Below are 13,282 nucleotides of genomic sequence, written 5' to 3'. Positions count from 1 at the left end.
CTTTCTGAAAGTTAGACTACAATATAAAAGTCTGTATCTCTGTCCCCCAGAACTACTGTTGCAGAATGGCAATGAAGAAGCGGTTATTAGTAGGCCCTTTTAAAAATGCAGGCTGGGTAGGGGCTTCATCTACCTGAGACAAACAAGATCTGTGTGCAGAGTAGGGAGGTGCTTTCAATCCTCCCCTGACCTGCTCGCTGCCTTGCTGAACACTTTGAGTGAAGTCTGGGTGGCAGTAAAATCAGAAACAGCTGGTGGTAAAAGGTAGCGTGGCGTCCCTAGAAGGGACGGACAATCTTCTGAAACAGAATGACCAGGGGGCAGCGGGTAAGCACAGCCCTCCTCCTCTGGGGCCCAAGGGGCCAGTTGATGGAATCTAACTCCCCTGACCTTTGCAAAGACACACAGGGATAAGCCCTGCAGGTCAGACTTGGGAGGGGAAGATGCCATCATCACTTGCAGGAGAGCTCAGGACTGAGGGAGGACACACACATCTTTGCCAACCTCTTCCGCCAGTCACTCTGCCCCTTCCAACTCACTGAGGGAGGGGAAGGGCCTGCAGAGCAAAGAAAGCACCAGAGTTCGGGGTCAGGGGAACAGCAGGCTACTGTTCTGCAGAACTTCACACCCTGGGAGCCACATGCAAAACTGTGAAGTGACTTCTGAGACAATGCCAAGGCCCATCTGCCTTGTTTCTCCAAACTGGGTAGAAGAGCCCATGCAAACCAAAAGCCTCTGAGCAAACAGAAGCCCCCAGGAGGGGACTGGGCTACGGGGGAAGGATACTGTCACCAGCCCAGAAAAAAAAGGCTCTCGTGGGCAGTCAGGGTCTCCACTCCTGTTCTGCGGCCTCTGCTTCCTGTTTTCGTGGCTTTTGCAGGCTCTGATGACAATTAGCTCTATGAGTTATAAGTGCAATATCTGGGAGATGAAGGCAGTAATTAATGCCCGTCTGTTTTCCTGAAGGGTTCCTTCTGTTCGGTCAGAGAGTTATTGAGATCCAGGGAGGGAGGCTTCCATCATGTGGAAGGTTTATAGGAATAAGTGAGGGAACCATTTAACAAGGCAAGAATAATGCTTCTAAATAATTTATCAGGCAAATAGCAGCAGCCAATATTCCCAACGCGCAGTATCTGTTTTGCTGGTGGGCAGGGAGTTTGCCTGGCACGGTCTTTAGATTCCAGCAGCCTCCCCAGCAAAGACCCACCAGACTGGCTCTGCTATGGCTGCTCTGCCCTGAATATTGGCCACCGTGTCTGTCTGAGCCACTCAAACCCCATCCTCCATCCCCTCCTTCTGCCCATCTACCCTGCTAGAGATCCAGATGGGGCCTTTCACTTACTAATACCTCTGCTAATTTTATCAATCATGGTTTGTTGAGTGCTAAGAGGCTAACGAGCCTCAGCTGTGCTGCTAGTGCCTGGGCTCACCCCTCCGGCTGCCATGCTGGTGCCTTTTCCCGCCCCAAGGCTGGCGGAGGTAGAGAAGGGTGCCAGACAATTAACCTGCTACCAAATTCCCACCAGACCTGCAACGGAGGAATCAGGGACGCAGCTCTACTAAAAGAAAAACTGCTAGCCACAGATGAATGTGCAGAAGAAACACCGACCATTAGCTGACTGCTCCAGAGATGCAGAGAGGAAAACCAACCTCTCCACGGCCCAGGCCATAGGGCTCCTGCAGCACGGCTGTAGAGTGGGACTAGGAGGGCAAGAAAAACCATTCAGTGTCCCCTTGGGGTTAACAAATCCAACCCCAAATTCCCTGCAGGGCCTGTGGAAACCTTTCCTCAGACAGGGATAATGAAGTCGGGAGGCCAGCTCCCTGAAAAGCTTGACTGTCTCTTGGTCCCTGCCTCCCTGCTCCAGATCAGCCAAGTGGCCACGTGTCACACTGTGTGTCACCTAGCACACCGAAATTTATGTCAGGGCTGAGGAGGACCAAGAGGAAGCAGAGAATATTAACAGATACTGCAACAGTTAAAGAAAAACATGTCTGAGTCCCGCCCCGAAAGTAGGCAGAGATAAATAACTGTCTCTGGTTTTGTATCTTATTATCCAGGACCTGTCTGGCATATTATTCAGCTCCCTGCCCCCCGCCAACAGCACAAAGCAATCAAGAACGAGCCTGGAGATTCATCGTCTTCTCTTGTCCGCTGGGAGAATGAGAGGAGGGAAGATAGGAAGAGAGCTGGGCTGACCCTTCCCTATCTGGAGAGGATGTTTACGGCCAGACCCAGCATCGAACCATATGCTCTTGAGCTAGCCAGGAGTAAGGTCAAAATATGGAAAGTTTCTGGAAAAAATGAGATGTGGCACTCTTGGAGAACTATGCTGAGGGTGGCCCTAGAGCCTGAGCTCAGTTTAGAACAGTCAAGGTCCTGAATCTGGCTATGACCTGAGTGCCTACTCCAAACCACGCTTGACTTTGAGGCCTGCTGCCAGGAACCTTGGGGGCTACACTCTTAGTGATGCGATCCATTTCTGCCTGGGGCCAAGGCCCCAGTGCTTAGCCAGAGTGTGGAGAAGGGTAGACCTTCCTCTCTGGGGAAGGGATTCTACCTGGAAGTAAAGGCACTTCAGATGCCCTCAACTGCCCAGGCTGGGCTGGGGCAGGGGCCACAGAGGCACAGACACTCACCAAGTAGATGCGGTAGGCGTCCACTCGGCGCAGGGGCCCCCAGCACCGGTCGGTGTCATTATATTTGGTGTCTGCTTCCACACCGCAGGAGTCATTGCCAGCGGCGCTGCTGATAAAAAGAATGACAGCAGGCCCAGGCTCAGCGAGGCCGCCTGGCTGGGCTGGGGGAGACAGAAGCCACTCCCTGCACAGCTGCCTGAGCACCAACAATCAGACTTTTCACAAAGCACTTTGCAGGATGCATCTCTGAGGACGCGCCCTCCTTGTTCCTGCAGCACCATTTCCCAGAGACTCAGGAGCCCTTGGTGGGAACCTACTGGGGCAGGGAAGGGGACAGTGACATGAGCTAAAGACAGACAGCATGGCTGGCTGTGGTCTGTGCAGAAAAGCGCCTGGGCATCTGCATTCCCTAGATGCAATGAACTCACTTGGCATGGTGCTTCTCCCCTGGATGCTCTGCCCTGACTGGCCGAGGAAGCCCCTTTGGCTACTGCCAGCCTGGGGGTCAGGAGGGTACTCACCAGGTCACCTGCATGAGGGAGAAGGGCACGGCAGCAGCATAGATGGCAAGGTCCCCATACAGGTAAACGATGATGCAGAAATAGAACAAGTTGACCCCCACTGAAAGGAACACAGCCATCAGTCAGGGAGCTACAAAGGGATGTCTGCATATTTGTTTTTTTTTTTTTTTTTTGACTAAATCTCTACCTCTTTCATAGCTTTCAGTTCTCTGAGCTGTTAACTTTCTACAAAAAGTGGAAAAATGACCTCAAAGTCCTGTTTCTTTTTCTGGCTGGCTACACTGTGATGCTGACAAGAGACAGATCGGCTCATGACTCTCACCTGAGAGGACTCAACGAGGCTGGGAGGATCAGAGAGATTTTGAAGCCAGACAGGTGCACGGTGAGTGTGAGGCTTGGCATGGCCAGGGAGTGAGGAGGGAGGAGAGATGCCCCGAGTCAGGAGCCTGACCCCCGGGGTGCATCAGGGCTGGGGGCCCCCTCTGGTGTCAGCCAACATCGGGCTCTAAGACAAGAGACTGCTACTAAAAGAGTTGAAGCAAAGAGAAGTTGATGGAAAATAGCCCAGCTCTCTGAAGCTGGGATCCAAAGGGCAAAAAGCCCTGGATTTCCAAAGGCCAAGTGCCTCATTCTGAATCTGACTGATCCCAAGCACATGGTGGTCTGGTGTGTTGGGGAGATGGTTCTCAAGACAGGCCCATTGCCTTCTTACGGGAAGCACTCCCAAGGGACAGCGCTGTCTCTGGATAGTGCTGTGACACTGACACTCCCACTGCAGAGGCGACATTTGTCCCCTCCCACTCCAGCAGGAGGCTGAACAAGAAGTTGGGAACACAGGGCTCTAGTCCTAATCCCATCAGACTTGTTTCAAGACCCCGGCAAGTCCATGAATGTCTCCTAATTCGTGAGGGTGAGAAGAATCCCACCTGGGCCATCTTCCACAAATGACTCCAGCTAGAAAGGCCAGGTGCAATGGCTCTGAAAAGAGTGGCAGGGCCCTACAAACTAAGGGTTACTGCCCAGACAACTAGTCTCCACCCTTGCTCAGACTGAGGCTCACGTTTTTGATGTCTCAAGCTGCTGGTTTCTCTGAGAACATAAAGAAAAATGAAGTGACAGTTCCTTTTTAATCCTGGTGGCTCAGAAGAGCCTGCAGGGTCCCCAAGGGAAAGCCTAGGACATGTTACTCCTGGGCCATGTAAGGTCAGCTCTGTTCCTAAGAGTCTGGCGGGGAAAAGACTAAGAAAACGTGATCCTCAAGGGGACCCAGGAGGCCTCAGCACCCACTTTTTGAATATGGCATGTCCTTCCCTGACATGTCAGATAGCCTGACGTCCAAGCTTAGTGGCCTCTGGGGTTGGCCTGTCACTCAGGCCCAGGCTCCAGGTACAGCCTGCACTCCAGCTTGCTTTCTGCTCTGAGGGGACACATTGTCCCCCACCCCACTCCCAGCATTTCCTCCACCTGCCAATGGACTCGGGCTCTGTTTACAAACTGCCATTGGCCCTCCCTGGTCAATAAACTTCATTACTAGACACAAAATAAGGGATCAATGAACTTCCTGAGAAGACATCAATGGCTAGGCCCGAATTTCTGATTACCAGAAATGAGCTGGGACCCTAAGGGAGCCTCCTAGAGAGGAGACAGCCCCACCAAGGGTGAAGATGACAATCTGGCAGTCTGTGAATCAGGAATGAAGCAGAGCGGAGGTTTTCAGCTGGGGTGATTTTGCCTCCCAGACCCTACTGGGAACATGTGACAATGGCTGAGGACAGTTTTGACTGTCATAAGTAGGAGGTGCTACTGGCAACTAGCAGGCAGAGGCCAGGGATGATGCTCAGCACCCTGCCACGCACAGAACAGGCCCACAGCGAGAAATTCCCCAGCCCAAACATCAACAGGACTGAGCTGGAGAAACTCTGGGGTAGAGAAGCAGACTCCCTCTAAGTGTGAGGCTGTTCTCAGACAAACGTCTTTATTTTCCATTAGATTTGGGCAAATTAAGAGTCTAGTCTGTGGTGGGGGGAAAAAAGGCAAAACTGCTGGTTCCTAGAATTCTTAAAGAAATCAGGGCAGATTGCAGAACCCGAAAATGAGAAAGGAGGTTTAAAAGGCATGCGTCTTCCTTCCAATGTGCACTTTATTTTAAAGCTTGCATTTGGAAGGGGACTTTGTGTGGCTGCCAGGAGGAAACGCTTATGCTTGCTCAGGCTGGTGAGACGGGAGGGACAGAAATGGAACAAAGGAGAAGCACAGATGTGGGCTGAACCTGACCAGTTGGTTTTGCTGAATTCTGAAAACCCTCTGTGAGGTTGGTCCAGCAGGGAGGGTGAACCAGGCCCTAGGGCGGCCTTTGGCTGATAATCACATTGCCCTGCCAATGACAAACTAAATGCTTAATGTCCTAAAAGCAGTCAAGGAGATTCTAGTTCCTACAGTCCCCCCTGGCTCTAAGTTAAGTGCACCCACATTTAAGACTAGAAAGAACTGGTAGGGCAGCCCACTCGACAAATGGGGCTTTGACAAAGGGGCAGAAAATCTTCCAAGACAGTTGCAAGGGGAAGGATGAACTGAGAATGTGACGCTCAATGAAATGGAAATAAACAGGTCTGGGCATTTAAAACTAAACTCTTTTTTCTTTTTTTGAGACAAGGTCTTACCCTGCAGCCCAGGCTGGAGTGCAGTGGTGTGATCTTGGCTCACTGCCACCTCCGCCTCCCGGGTTCAAGTGATTCTTGTGCCTCAGCCTCTGGTGTGGCTGGGACCACAGGTGTGCACCACCACGCCCAGCTAACTTTCATATTTTCACTTGAGATGGGGTTTCACCATGTTGGCCAGGCTGGTCTCCAACTCCTGGTCTCAAGTGATCCGCCCGCCTCCCAAAATGCTGGGATTATAGGCATAAGCCACCGTGCCCGGCCACTAAACTCTTAAATAGCTCATATTCCAAAAGAACCAGATTTGCCATGAGATATAAGATGTCGCTGGAACACCCAACAACTCAACCCCAGAGTTGGGTGGCTCCCTTATGGTTGTAGCCAGATCCCAGGAAGGAGCAGGTTCACCAGCACACTTCAGGGCTCCGGTCTCACTCGGCAAGCCTGGGTGTGGGCTCCTGGCGCCCTCTGCCGGCCACTGGGAAACCAGACCCATGCGTGCGTGTAGCAGATCCCATTGCTGTCAGAAGGTGTTATTCTAGACAGAATCGGCCAGAAGAGGGCAAGGTCAGAGGCAATCAAGCAGGAGGTGCAAAACCATCAGTGGCCTCCATCAGCTTCCTTTGCAGGAAAAGGAAAAAGCTTCTTTTGTAGCTGCCTCAGGTTCCTGACCTCCGCTGGAGCAGCTGCCTGGGGCTCCTGACCTCCGCTGGAGCAGCGGCCTGGGGCTCCTGACCTCCGCTGGAGCAGCGGCCTGGGGCTCCTGACCTCCGCTGGAGTAGCTTCCTTGGGTTCTTGCCTTCCGCTAAAGAAGCTGCCTCTTTGTTTTTAATGCTCACAGAGAGGGAGGAATCGAGGAAAACAGGTCAGCAAGGTGGCTTCCAGGTGCTGAGGGAGCAGCTCTACCACCTGCTCCGCCCCATGGTCTGGCTGTCAGGGTGGAGCCCTCATTACAAGGGCGCAGGTCTGAAGGGAAGCACCAGCTCCCCATTTCCCCACACCCCACCCCCAAAAGGACTTCTACCTTTATTGAAGAACATGGAGGCCATTTGTCCCATTTCCACCCGGTCTGTGATTTCAAATGGGTTGGGAGATCCACGTTTCTCTGCGGAGCCAAAAGAACAACAAAGAGGAAGTGGTTTTTCACGGGGAAAGCTTCAGAGGGTGGTGTGGACCTCACTGAATTATCTAAACCATGAAATACCCAAGTGTCCAAACTCGAGAAAAGTTTTCCTAATGTTTCCTGCTTGACATGGTTTAACACAATCTGTTTTTTTTTTTTTTTTTAAAGGGAATTCAGAGATGGTCCTGCTGGGGTGAAAGGGAGAGCAGACATCGGAGCCCAACCCAGCCGACCAGGGAGGAGACAGCAAGGCTGGGGCGTATATGAACATGAGGGCACAGGGCAGGAGGAAGAAGAGACTCCACAGAGCAACATTTACTCAAGCTTCCAGGGTGCGCCAGGCAAGGAACCAGGCATTTAATCATCTCAGCAACAGGAAGGGGGCTGGGGGGAAACTGAGGTGCAGAGGTCAAGGAACTCACCAAGCAGCAAATCTGAGTAATGGCTAAGCCAGCAGGGGCCAGGCCTGTGCCCAGGACTGAAACCCTGTGATCTTCTGAGTCTCCCACAGGGCCTGCATCAGAAACCGGGGGCAGGAAATGCCAGAGTCTGCGAGGAGACTCCCCAGGGCCTCTCCACGAAGAAAGGGCACCCTGTGGCCCAGAGGGAAGTGCGAGCGTGTGAGGACCCCAAGACTTACGCACAGACAGGATGGGCCGCTTCTCTGCCTGCTCGTAGTTGTCCCGGATGAGAACATCGCTGTCTGAGGCTGTGGAGGAGTCGTCATCTTCCTCCTCCTGGGAGGCGGTAGGATGGACGACGAGGAGAGAGAAAAACAAAGGAAAACAAAGGAACACATCAAAAAAATACAGAATGTTAGCCAGGCGTGGTGTCATGTGCCTGTAGTCCTAGCTACCTGGGAGGCTAAGATGGGAGGATCACCTGAGCCTACGAGATCGAGGCTGCAGTGAGCCATGATTGCAATACTGCACTCCAGGCTGGGTGACAGAGCAAACACCCTGTCTCAAAAAAAAAAAAAAAGAGAGAAAAAGAAAAAAAAAAGACATGGAACCCTACAGAAAAGCCCTGGGACAATGGTGAACCTGCTTCCTTTCTTCTTCTTTTTTTTTTTTTTTTTTGAGACGAAGTTTTGCTCTTGTCGCCCAGGCTGAAGTGCAATGGCACGATCTCAACTCACTGCAACCTCTGCCTCCCAGGTTCAAGCGGTTCTCCAGCCTTAGCCTCCCGAGTAGCTGGTATTACAAGCACTTGCCACCACGGCCAGCTAATTTTTGTATTTTTAGTAGAGATGGGGTTTCACCGTGTTGGTCAGGCTGGTCTTGAATTCCTGACCTTGGGTGATCCACCTACCTCGGCCTCCCAAAGTGCTGGGATTACAGGCATGAGCCACTGTGCCTGGTCTCTTTTTTTTTTTTTTGAGACACTTGTCACTCCATACCGCCTCACTCTGTCACCCAGGATGGAGTGCAGTGGCACAATCTCGGCTCACCACAATCTTCACCTCCCAATTCACGCAATTCTTGTGCCTCAACCTCTTGAGTAGCTGGGATTACAGGCACACATCATCACGCCTGGCTAACTTTTGTATTTTTAGTAGAGATGAGGTTTCACCATGTTGGCCAGGTTGATCTTGAACTCCTGACTTCAAGTGATCCGCCTGCCTCAGCCTTCCAAAGTGCTGGGATTACAGGTGTGAGCCACCGCACTGGCCCCTGTGTTCTTTCTGCAGGGTTATCTATATCTGATTAGGAAGCTCTCAGCACAGCTATGCTGCCCCATTAGAGGTGGTGGAGACTCACTCGGGAAGAAGAAACAGCACAGTTCCTGGGTACAAAGGTTTCAAACAGCTGAGCTGGGTGCGGGGGGGAGGGGGTAGGAGGGCCTGAGGCTGAGACGGGAAAGTGGCAGAGGCTCCATCTGTGCTTTAAGCTTTAGGTGGCTATTAAGCTTCAGCTCTGGGACTGGGGTCCGGGAGCAGTGCTGTGGACAGAGCCCGCTGTGCACTGAGAGGAAAAGAATGGGCTGCTGAGACCGCCTGTTGGGTACCTGGTGGAACAGAGGCATAACCCAGAGACACACACACCTTGAGGTTCTCCATCCTCTTCCAGCGGAGCTGCGCATTGGCTGCGGCCATGGCCTCTATCACAAAGGTGGTGGTCATGAAGCTGAGGGGTCCGAGTGCCCAGTGCCAAAGGCAGACAGGAGGTTGGAGGAGACAGAGAGAAGGGAGACACCATTGTAAGAACCGACCAGACCCACCAGCCCGGACCATTCTCTTTTCTGAGAGCTGTTCCCTAGAGATGGGCTTTACCTGGTAAAAAGGTGTGCGTGCTTTGATGTTGCTGTCTAAAGTGAGAACGTATTTCTGGTGCACGAGAGAGAGGGGTGTGAACTAAGTGATGGGAGGGAAACTACCCAAAGGAGAGAGGGAGCTGGGGGCAGAAGCGATGCTGGGACAAGCTGTGCTGCACACCCAGGAGCGGCTGTGGGGGACAGATGCCAAAGGATGCTCTCAGTGAGGGGAGGCTGGTTCACAAAGGGCCCCCCCAGCTTCTGGAAGGACAGCAGGCAGCTTTCGCCTCACCTTGCAAGGACACAGGCAAATGGTCACCTCCCAATTACATGCACTAATGGAAGGAGCACAGGCATGGATAATTGCAAATGGGCACTTGGCTCCGGAATCCATCCCTTTTTTCTTTGGCAGTACTTTTTACTTTCCAAATAAGCTGGCTAATATTAAAATAAGCTTGCACTTCTATGGACCAATTCGAAAGGGAGATTGGGAGGTGGCATCAGACGCTTGCCGAGAAGTCAGACTAGATTGGAAAAATCATCTTTTCTTTTCCTCTTAAAGAAACTTGAGACCTAGATGACAGCTGGAATGCATGAATGCTTTTGTTAACGGAGGATACAGAAGTGGGCTGCCTTCCTGCTAATAAAACCTGAGGTATGAATCCATCTCTGCCACGGAACAGTGTGGGACGAACACTCATCTCCTGCTTTCTTGAGGCCAGGACAGCTCTGCTATCAGACTCATCCTTGCCCCTCCCTGAGTATTGACAAGGGATGGGGGGCTGACTGCTCGCCCCAAGGTCAGATGGCAGGAGGCAGAGGAGTCGCTTGGCCCCACACCAGTTAAACCCACACTTACTCCCACTCTGGGGGAGCAGCCAGCTTTGAAACCCCCATTCCAACTGCCTCAGCATCTCCAAGAAAGGTTTCTCATTATCTTGCCTAAGTGACCACTTTAAGGGCTTTGGATTTACCCTTCTTTTCGGAAGTGAAATTAAAATCAATCTTAATTAAGGCATAAAGAGACTTCTCATGGTTGCGCAAGGCCAACTCATTGATCACGTTCAAACACAAATGGGTTGAACAAGGAGCGGGGTGTGGCACCCCCTGCCAGGGAGCCCCTAATGAACACTTCCCATTCGTGCCTGCCTGTGCTGAAGGTCCTTTAAAGGGGACAGCAGAGTCATGTAAGGACAAAGACTTCTAGAGCTCTTGGCTGCCAGGGCTCACAGTAGATGATGAACCAACAGTGTCCCAAGATTCACTCTCAAAACTCCCCAAAAGAAACGCATGAAGAAACTGAAAACCATGGGTGCTTTCCTATCCCATTCAGCTTCTTGTACGTCTTAGTTTGCTCCAACTACTAAGCTCTGTCTCATCCTTCCACCAGTACCCACCCCCTCCCCATTCAGATCCTTACTTAGATGCAGCCCTCCCTAACCCTGCTTCACCCGGCATCCTAGTCCCCTCGCCCTGCTATGCCTTCCTCTTTCCACAGCACTCACTGCCTTCCAGCTCACTCTTCAATTTACCCATTTATTATCCTGTCTGTCTCCCCACAAAATAAAGTCAAGTCTGCACAGGCAGAGATCGTTGTTGGTGAGGCTCCCTCAGTACCCAGAAGGGTGCTTGGTGCACAGATCGGGGGTCGCCTCTTTCAGGGGAGGTATTTCCAGGTGCTCCTTCCCATCTCTTTTTTGCAGCTTGTGGATTCCTACCTGGTTGAGGATGGAAGTGCCTAGTCCTAAATCCCTTCATGGCCTGGGGCACTTGCTGACAACTTCAGACCTGTCAGGTCCCCACGTGTGTGGGAATCCCAACAAGAGCCTCAGGCGGAACCCACCCTCCCTGAAGCACCGGCTGGTGAGGCCCACACACCTGGCTCAAGGAGTAGGCGTCCCTAAAGACCTGGGGAGGTACACGACAGGCGTGTGCCACGCTTGATCAGGCACCCAGGCGTGTGTTTATCATCTAATTCATGAATTACCTTAAGTAAATTCTAAATTTCAAACTGATTTCCCATATCACCTTAAATGTTTGTTAGATCCTTCTTCTGTGGCTGGGTGGTATTTTCTCAGATAGCAAAACTTGATGGTAATGTTAATAAAGCATACATTTAATAGCAGGGGAGGTAAATCTGCCAGGGAAGAAATAGGCCAGCATCACGTGAAACATTCCAAAGCCTAGTGGATGTCCAGGTTTTTATCTGACCAGGGCTGTGTAACCGCTCTACTAACACAAGCCACCAGGAGGCCTCTGTGACTACTGTCTCCTCTCTGACTACCCTGGCAGGGACTCACTGAGCTAGAGACGGGGTAGACAGGTGTCTTCCCACCCCTCAGTGCCCTCATGTTTGGGCTTCCTGGGCCGACTGCCTCCTGCTCCACTCCTGGCCCCTGTGGGAAAGCCCCCACTCTCACCTCATGAAGCCCAGGAACACCAGCAGGACGAGGCTGACAAGCCACCCGGCGGTGGCGAAGGCCTTGGGCATGGTGAGTGCGCCCGTGCCCACGATGAGGTTAAACATGTACACCAGCCCAACCTGGAACCGACAGAGGCGACATTCAAGCCCAGAACTTAATTAACATCTCCCCTTAACAGCTCCCAAGGAACGACCCTAGTGATGGCACCACTGTGGAGGCCAGAAGGCCAGACTTTAGACAGGGAAGGAGACAGGACAGGAGAATTACACCTGGGGTCTAAGGAGCCAGGCCTTGCAACCACAGAGCCTGTTAACCAAACATGAATACGTGGATGACTCAAGTCCTGGGGTTCAGTTTCATCTCTATTCCTACTGTCATCACTGCTGCCCCTCCTAAAGCTGCATCGCAGATGCTAGCACACTGCTCAACCAGGCTGTAGGCTTCCCGGGGACAGAGCACCATAGGCGGGGTACCTGGCACAAAGGTCAGCGCATAATACTGACCTCAAAGAAACATCCACTTTTCCAAGACCACTGAGCATGTGGGCTCAAGGTCACTGCCATTGTCCTTTGGGACATGGATATTCATGCTTCCCTTTCTCCACCCCCTCCCTATATCAATTTCAGGTTTTCTTTAAAAAAATTGAGATATAATTCACATACCATAAAATCCACCCATTTAAAGTACATACATCAGTGGGTTTTAGTAATATTCACAAGGCTGTGTGACCAGCACCACCAGCTAATTTCATTTTATCACCCTCCAAAAAAACCCATTTCCATTAGCAGTCACTCCCCATTCTTCCCTCCCCGCTTGCCCACCCAACTTCAGGGTGATTTCTCAGGTCACTGACTTCAGGTTTTTAAACCAACCCACAGTTTACAATGATTCCCTTTCCAAGATCTGAACCGTGAACTTCCTGGCTGACCCAAGCCCCTACCCTTCTGTGATGCTCTCCAGTCCCCCAGCCTCCTCCCCTGCCAATCCTCCCTCCCAGAAGCCCACCCTTATTTTGGCATCATCTGCTTCCTTTACTGGTGCAATCAGCAGACTCCACCAAGCACACGCCTCCTTTCCTCATGTATTTCTCTTAGTATCAACCTTTCTGCAGACCTCAAGTCCAGCTGCCCGCTAGTCACCTACACCTAGACATCCCATTAGTGGCCCCATCCTCCTTCCTTCCCCTCCAGATCACAGTCCTAGTGACTTTATTTCTGGAACTTCTTTTGTGGCTAACTCTGGCTCCTATCCTTATTTACAATTCAAATGAGTCTTTCTGGCCTGGACTGGTGCAGTAGACTCCTAACTGGTCTTCCTGTACTCTGCTAAATTGGGCGACTTACCGTATGCTTTACCACCTGTTTCTGATCATTAAAAAAGACAAACACCCCATCTCTGGGAATGCTTACCCGTTTCTCATTTTCTCTTCCTGTTCTTAGAAAGATGCGCTTTTCTTTATTTTAAAAGTTTCCTAAAATAGCCACATGCTGAATTGTTGATCAGAAACACACAAATTGGTGCCCATTCTCCCAGACTCAGTCAATTATGTTTTTTTTTAAAGCATGTAGAGGACGGGTGCAGTGGCTCACTCCTGTAATCCCAGCACTTTGGGAGGCTGAGGTGGGTGGATCACAAGGTCAGGAGTTTGAGACCAGCCTATCCAAC

General features: G+C 51.6%; 1 protein-coding gene across 2 annotated transcripts in view; it reads right to left on the bottom strand.

Moving 5' to 3' along the window:
- The window catches only part of TMEM104 (transmembrane protein 104), a 63,171-nt gene that overhangs the window by 42,164 nt on the left and 7,725 nt on the right, over positions 1 to 13,282 (bottom strand). Inside the window, exons 3-8 of one of the 2 annotated variants that reach the window (XM_010387646.2) lie at positions 11,615 to 11,736; positions 8,986 to 9,067; positions 7,582 to 7,678; positions 6,843 to 6,923; positions 3,162 to 3,261; positions 2,641 to 2,746 (exon numbers count right to left, since the gene is read on the bottom strand). In XM_010387646.2, coding sequence (XP_010385948.2) covers positions 2,641 to 2,746; positions 3,162 to 3,261; positions 6,843 to 6,923; positions 7,582 to 7,678; positions 8,986 to 9,067; positions 11,615 to 11,736 — 588 coding nt within the window. Of the gene's footprint in view, positions 1 to 2,640; positions 2,750 to 3,161; positions 3,262 to 6,842; positions 6,924 to 7,581; positions 7,679 to 8,985; positions 9,068 to 11,614; positions 11,737 to 13,282 lie in introns of both variants that reach the window. The other variant, XM_010387645.2, reaches the window with a different exon arrangement.

This window comes from Rhinopithecus roxellana, chromosome 19 (genome assembly GCF_007565055.1).
Source record: "Rhinopithecus roxellana isolate Shanxi Qingling chromosome 19, ASM756505v1, whole genome shotgun sequence".
Lineage (NCBI taxonomy): Eukaryota > Metazoa > Chordata > Mammalia > Primates > Cercopithecidae > Rhinopithecus > Rhinopithecus roxellana.
The sequence above is the reverse complement of the archived record's forward strand: the minus strand, read 5'-3'. Positions and strand labels throughout refer to the sequence as shown.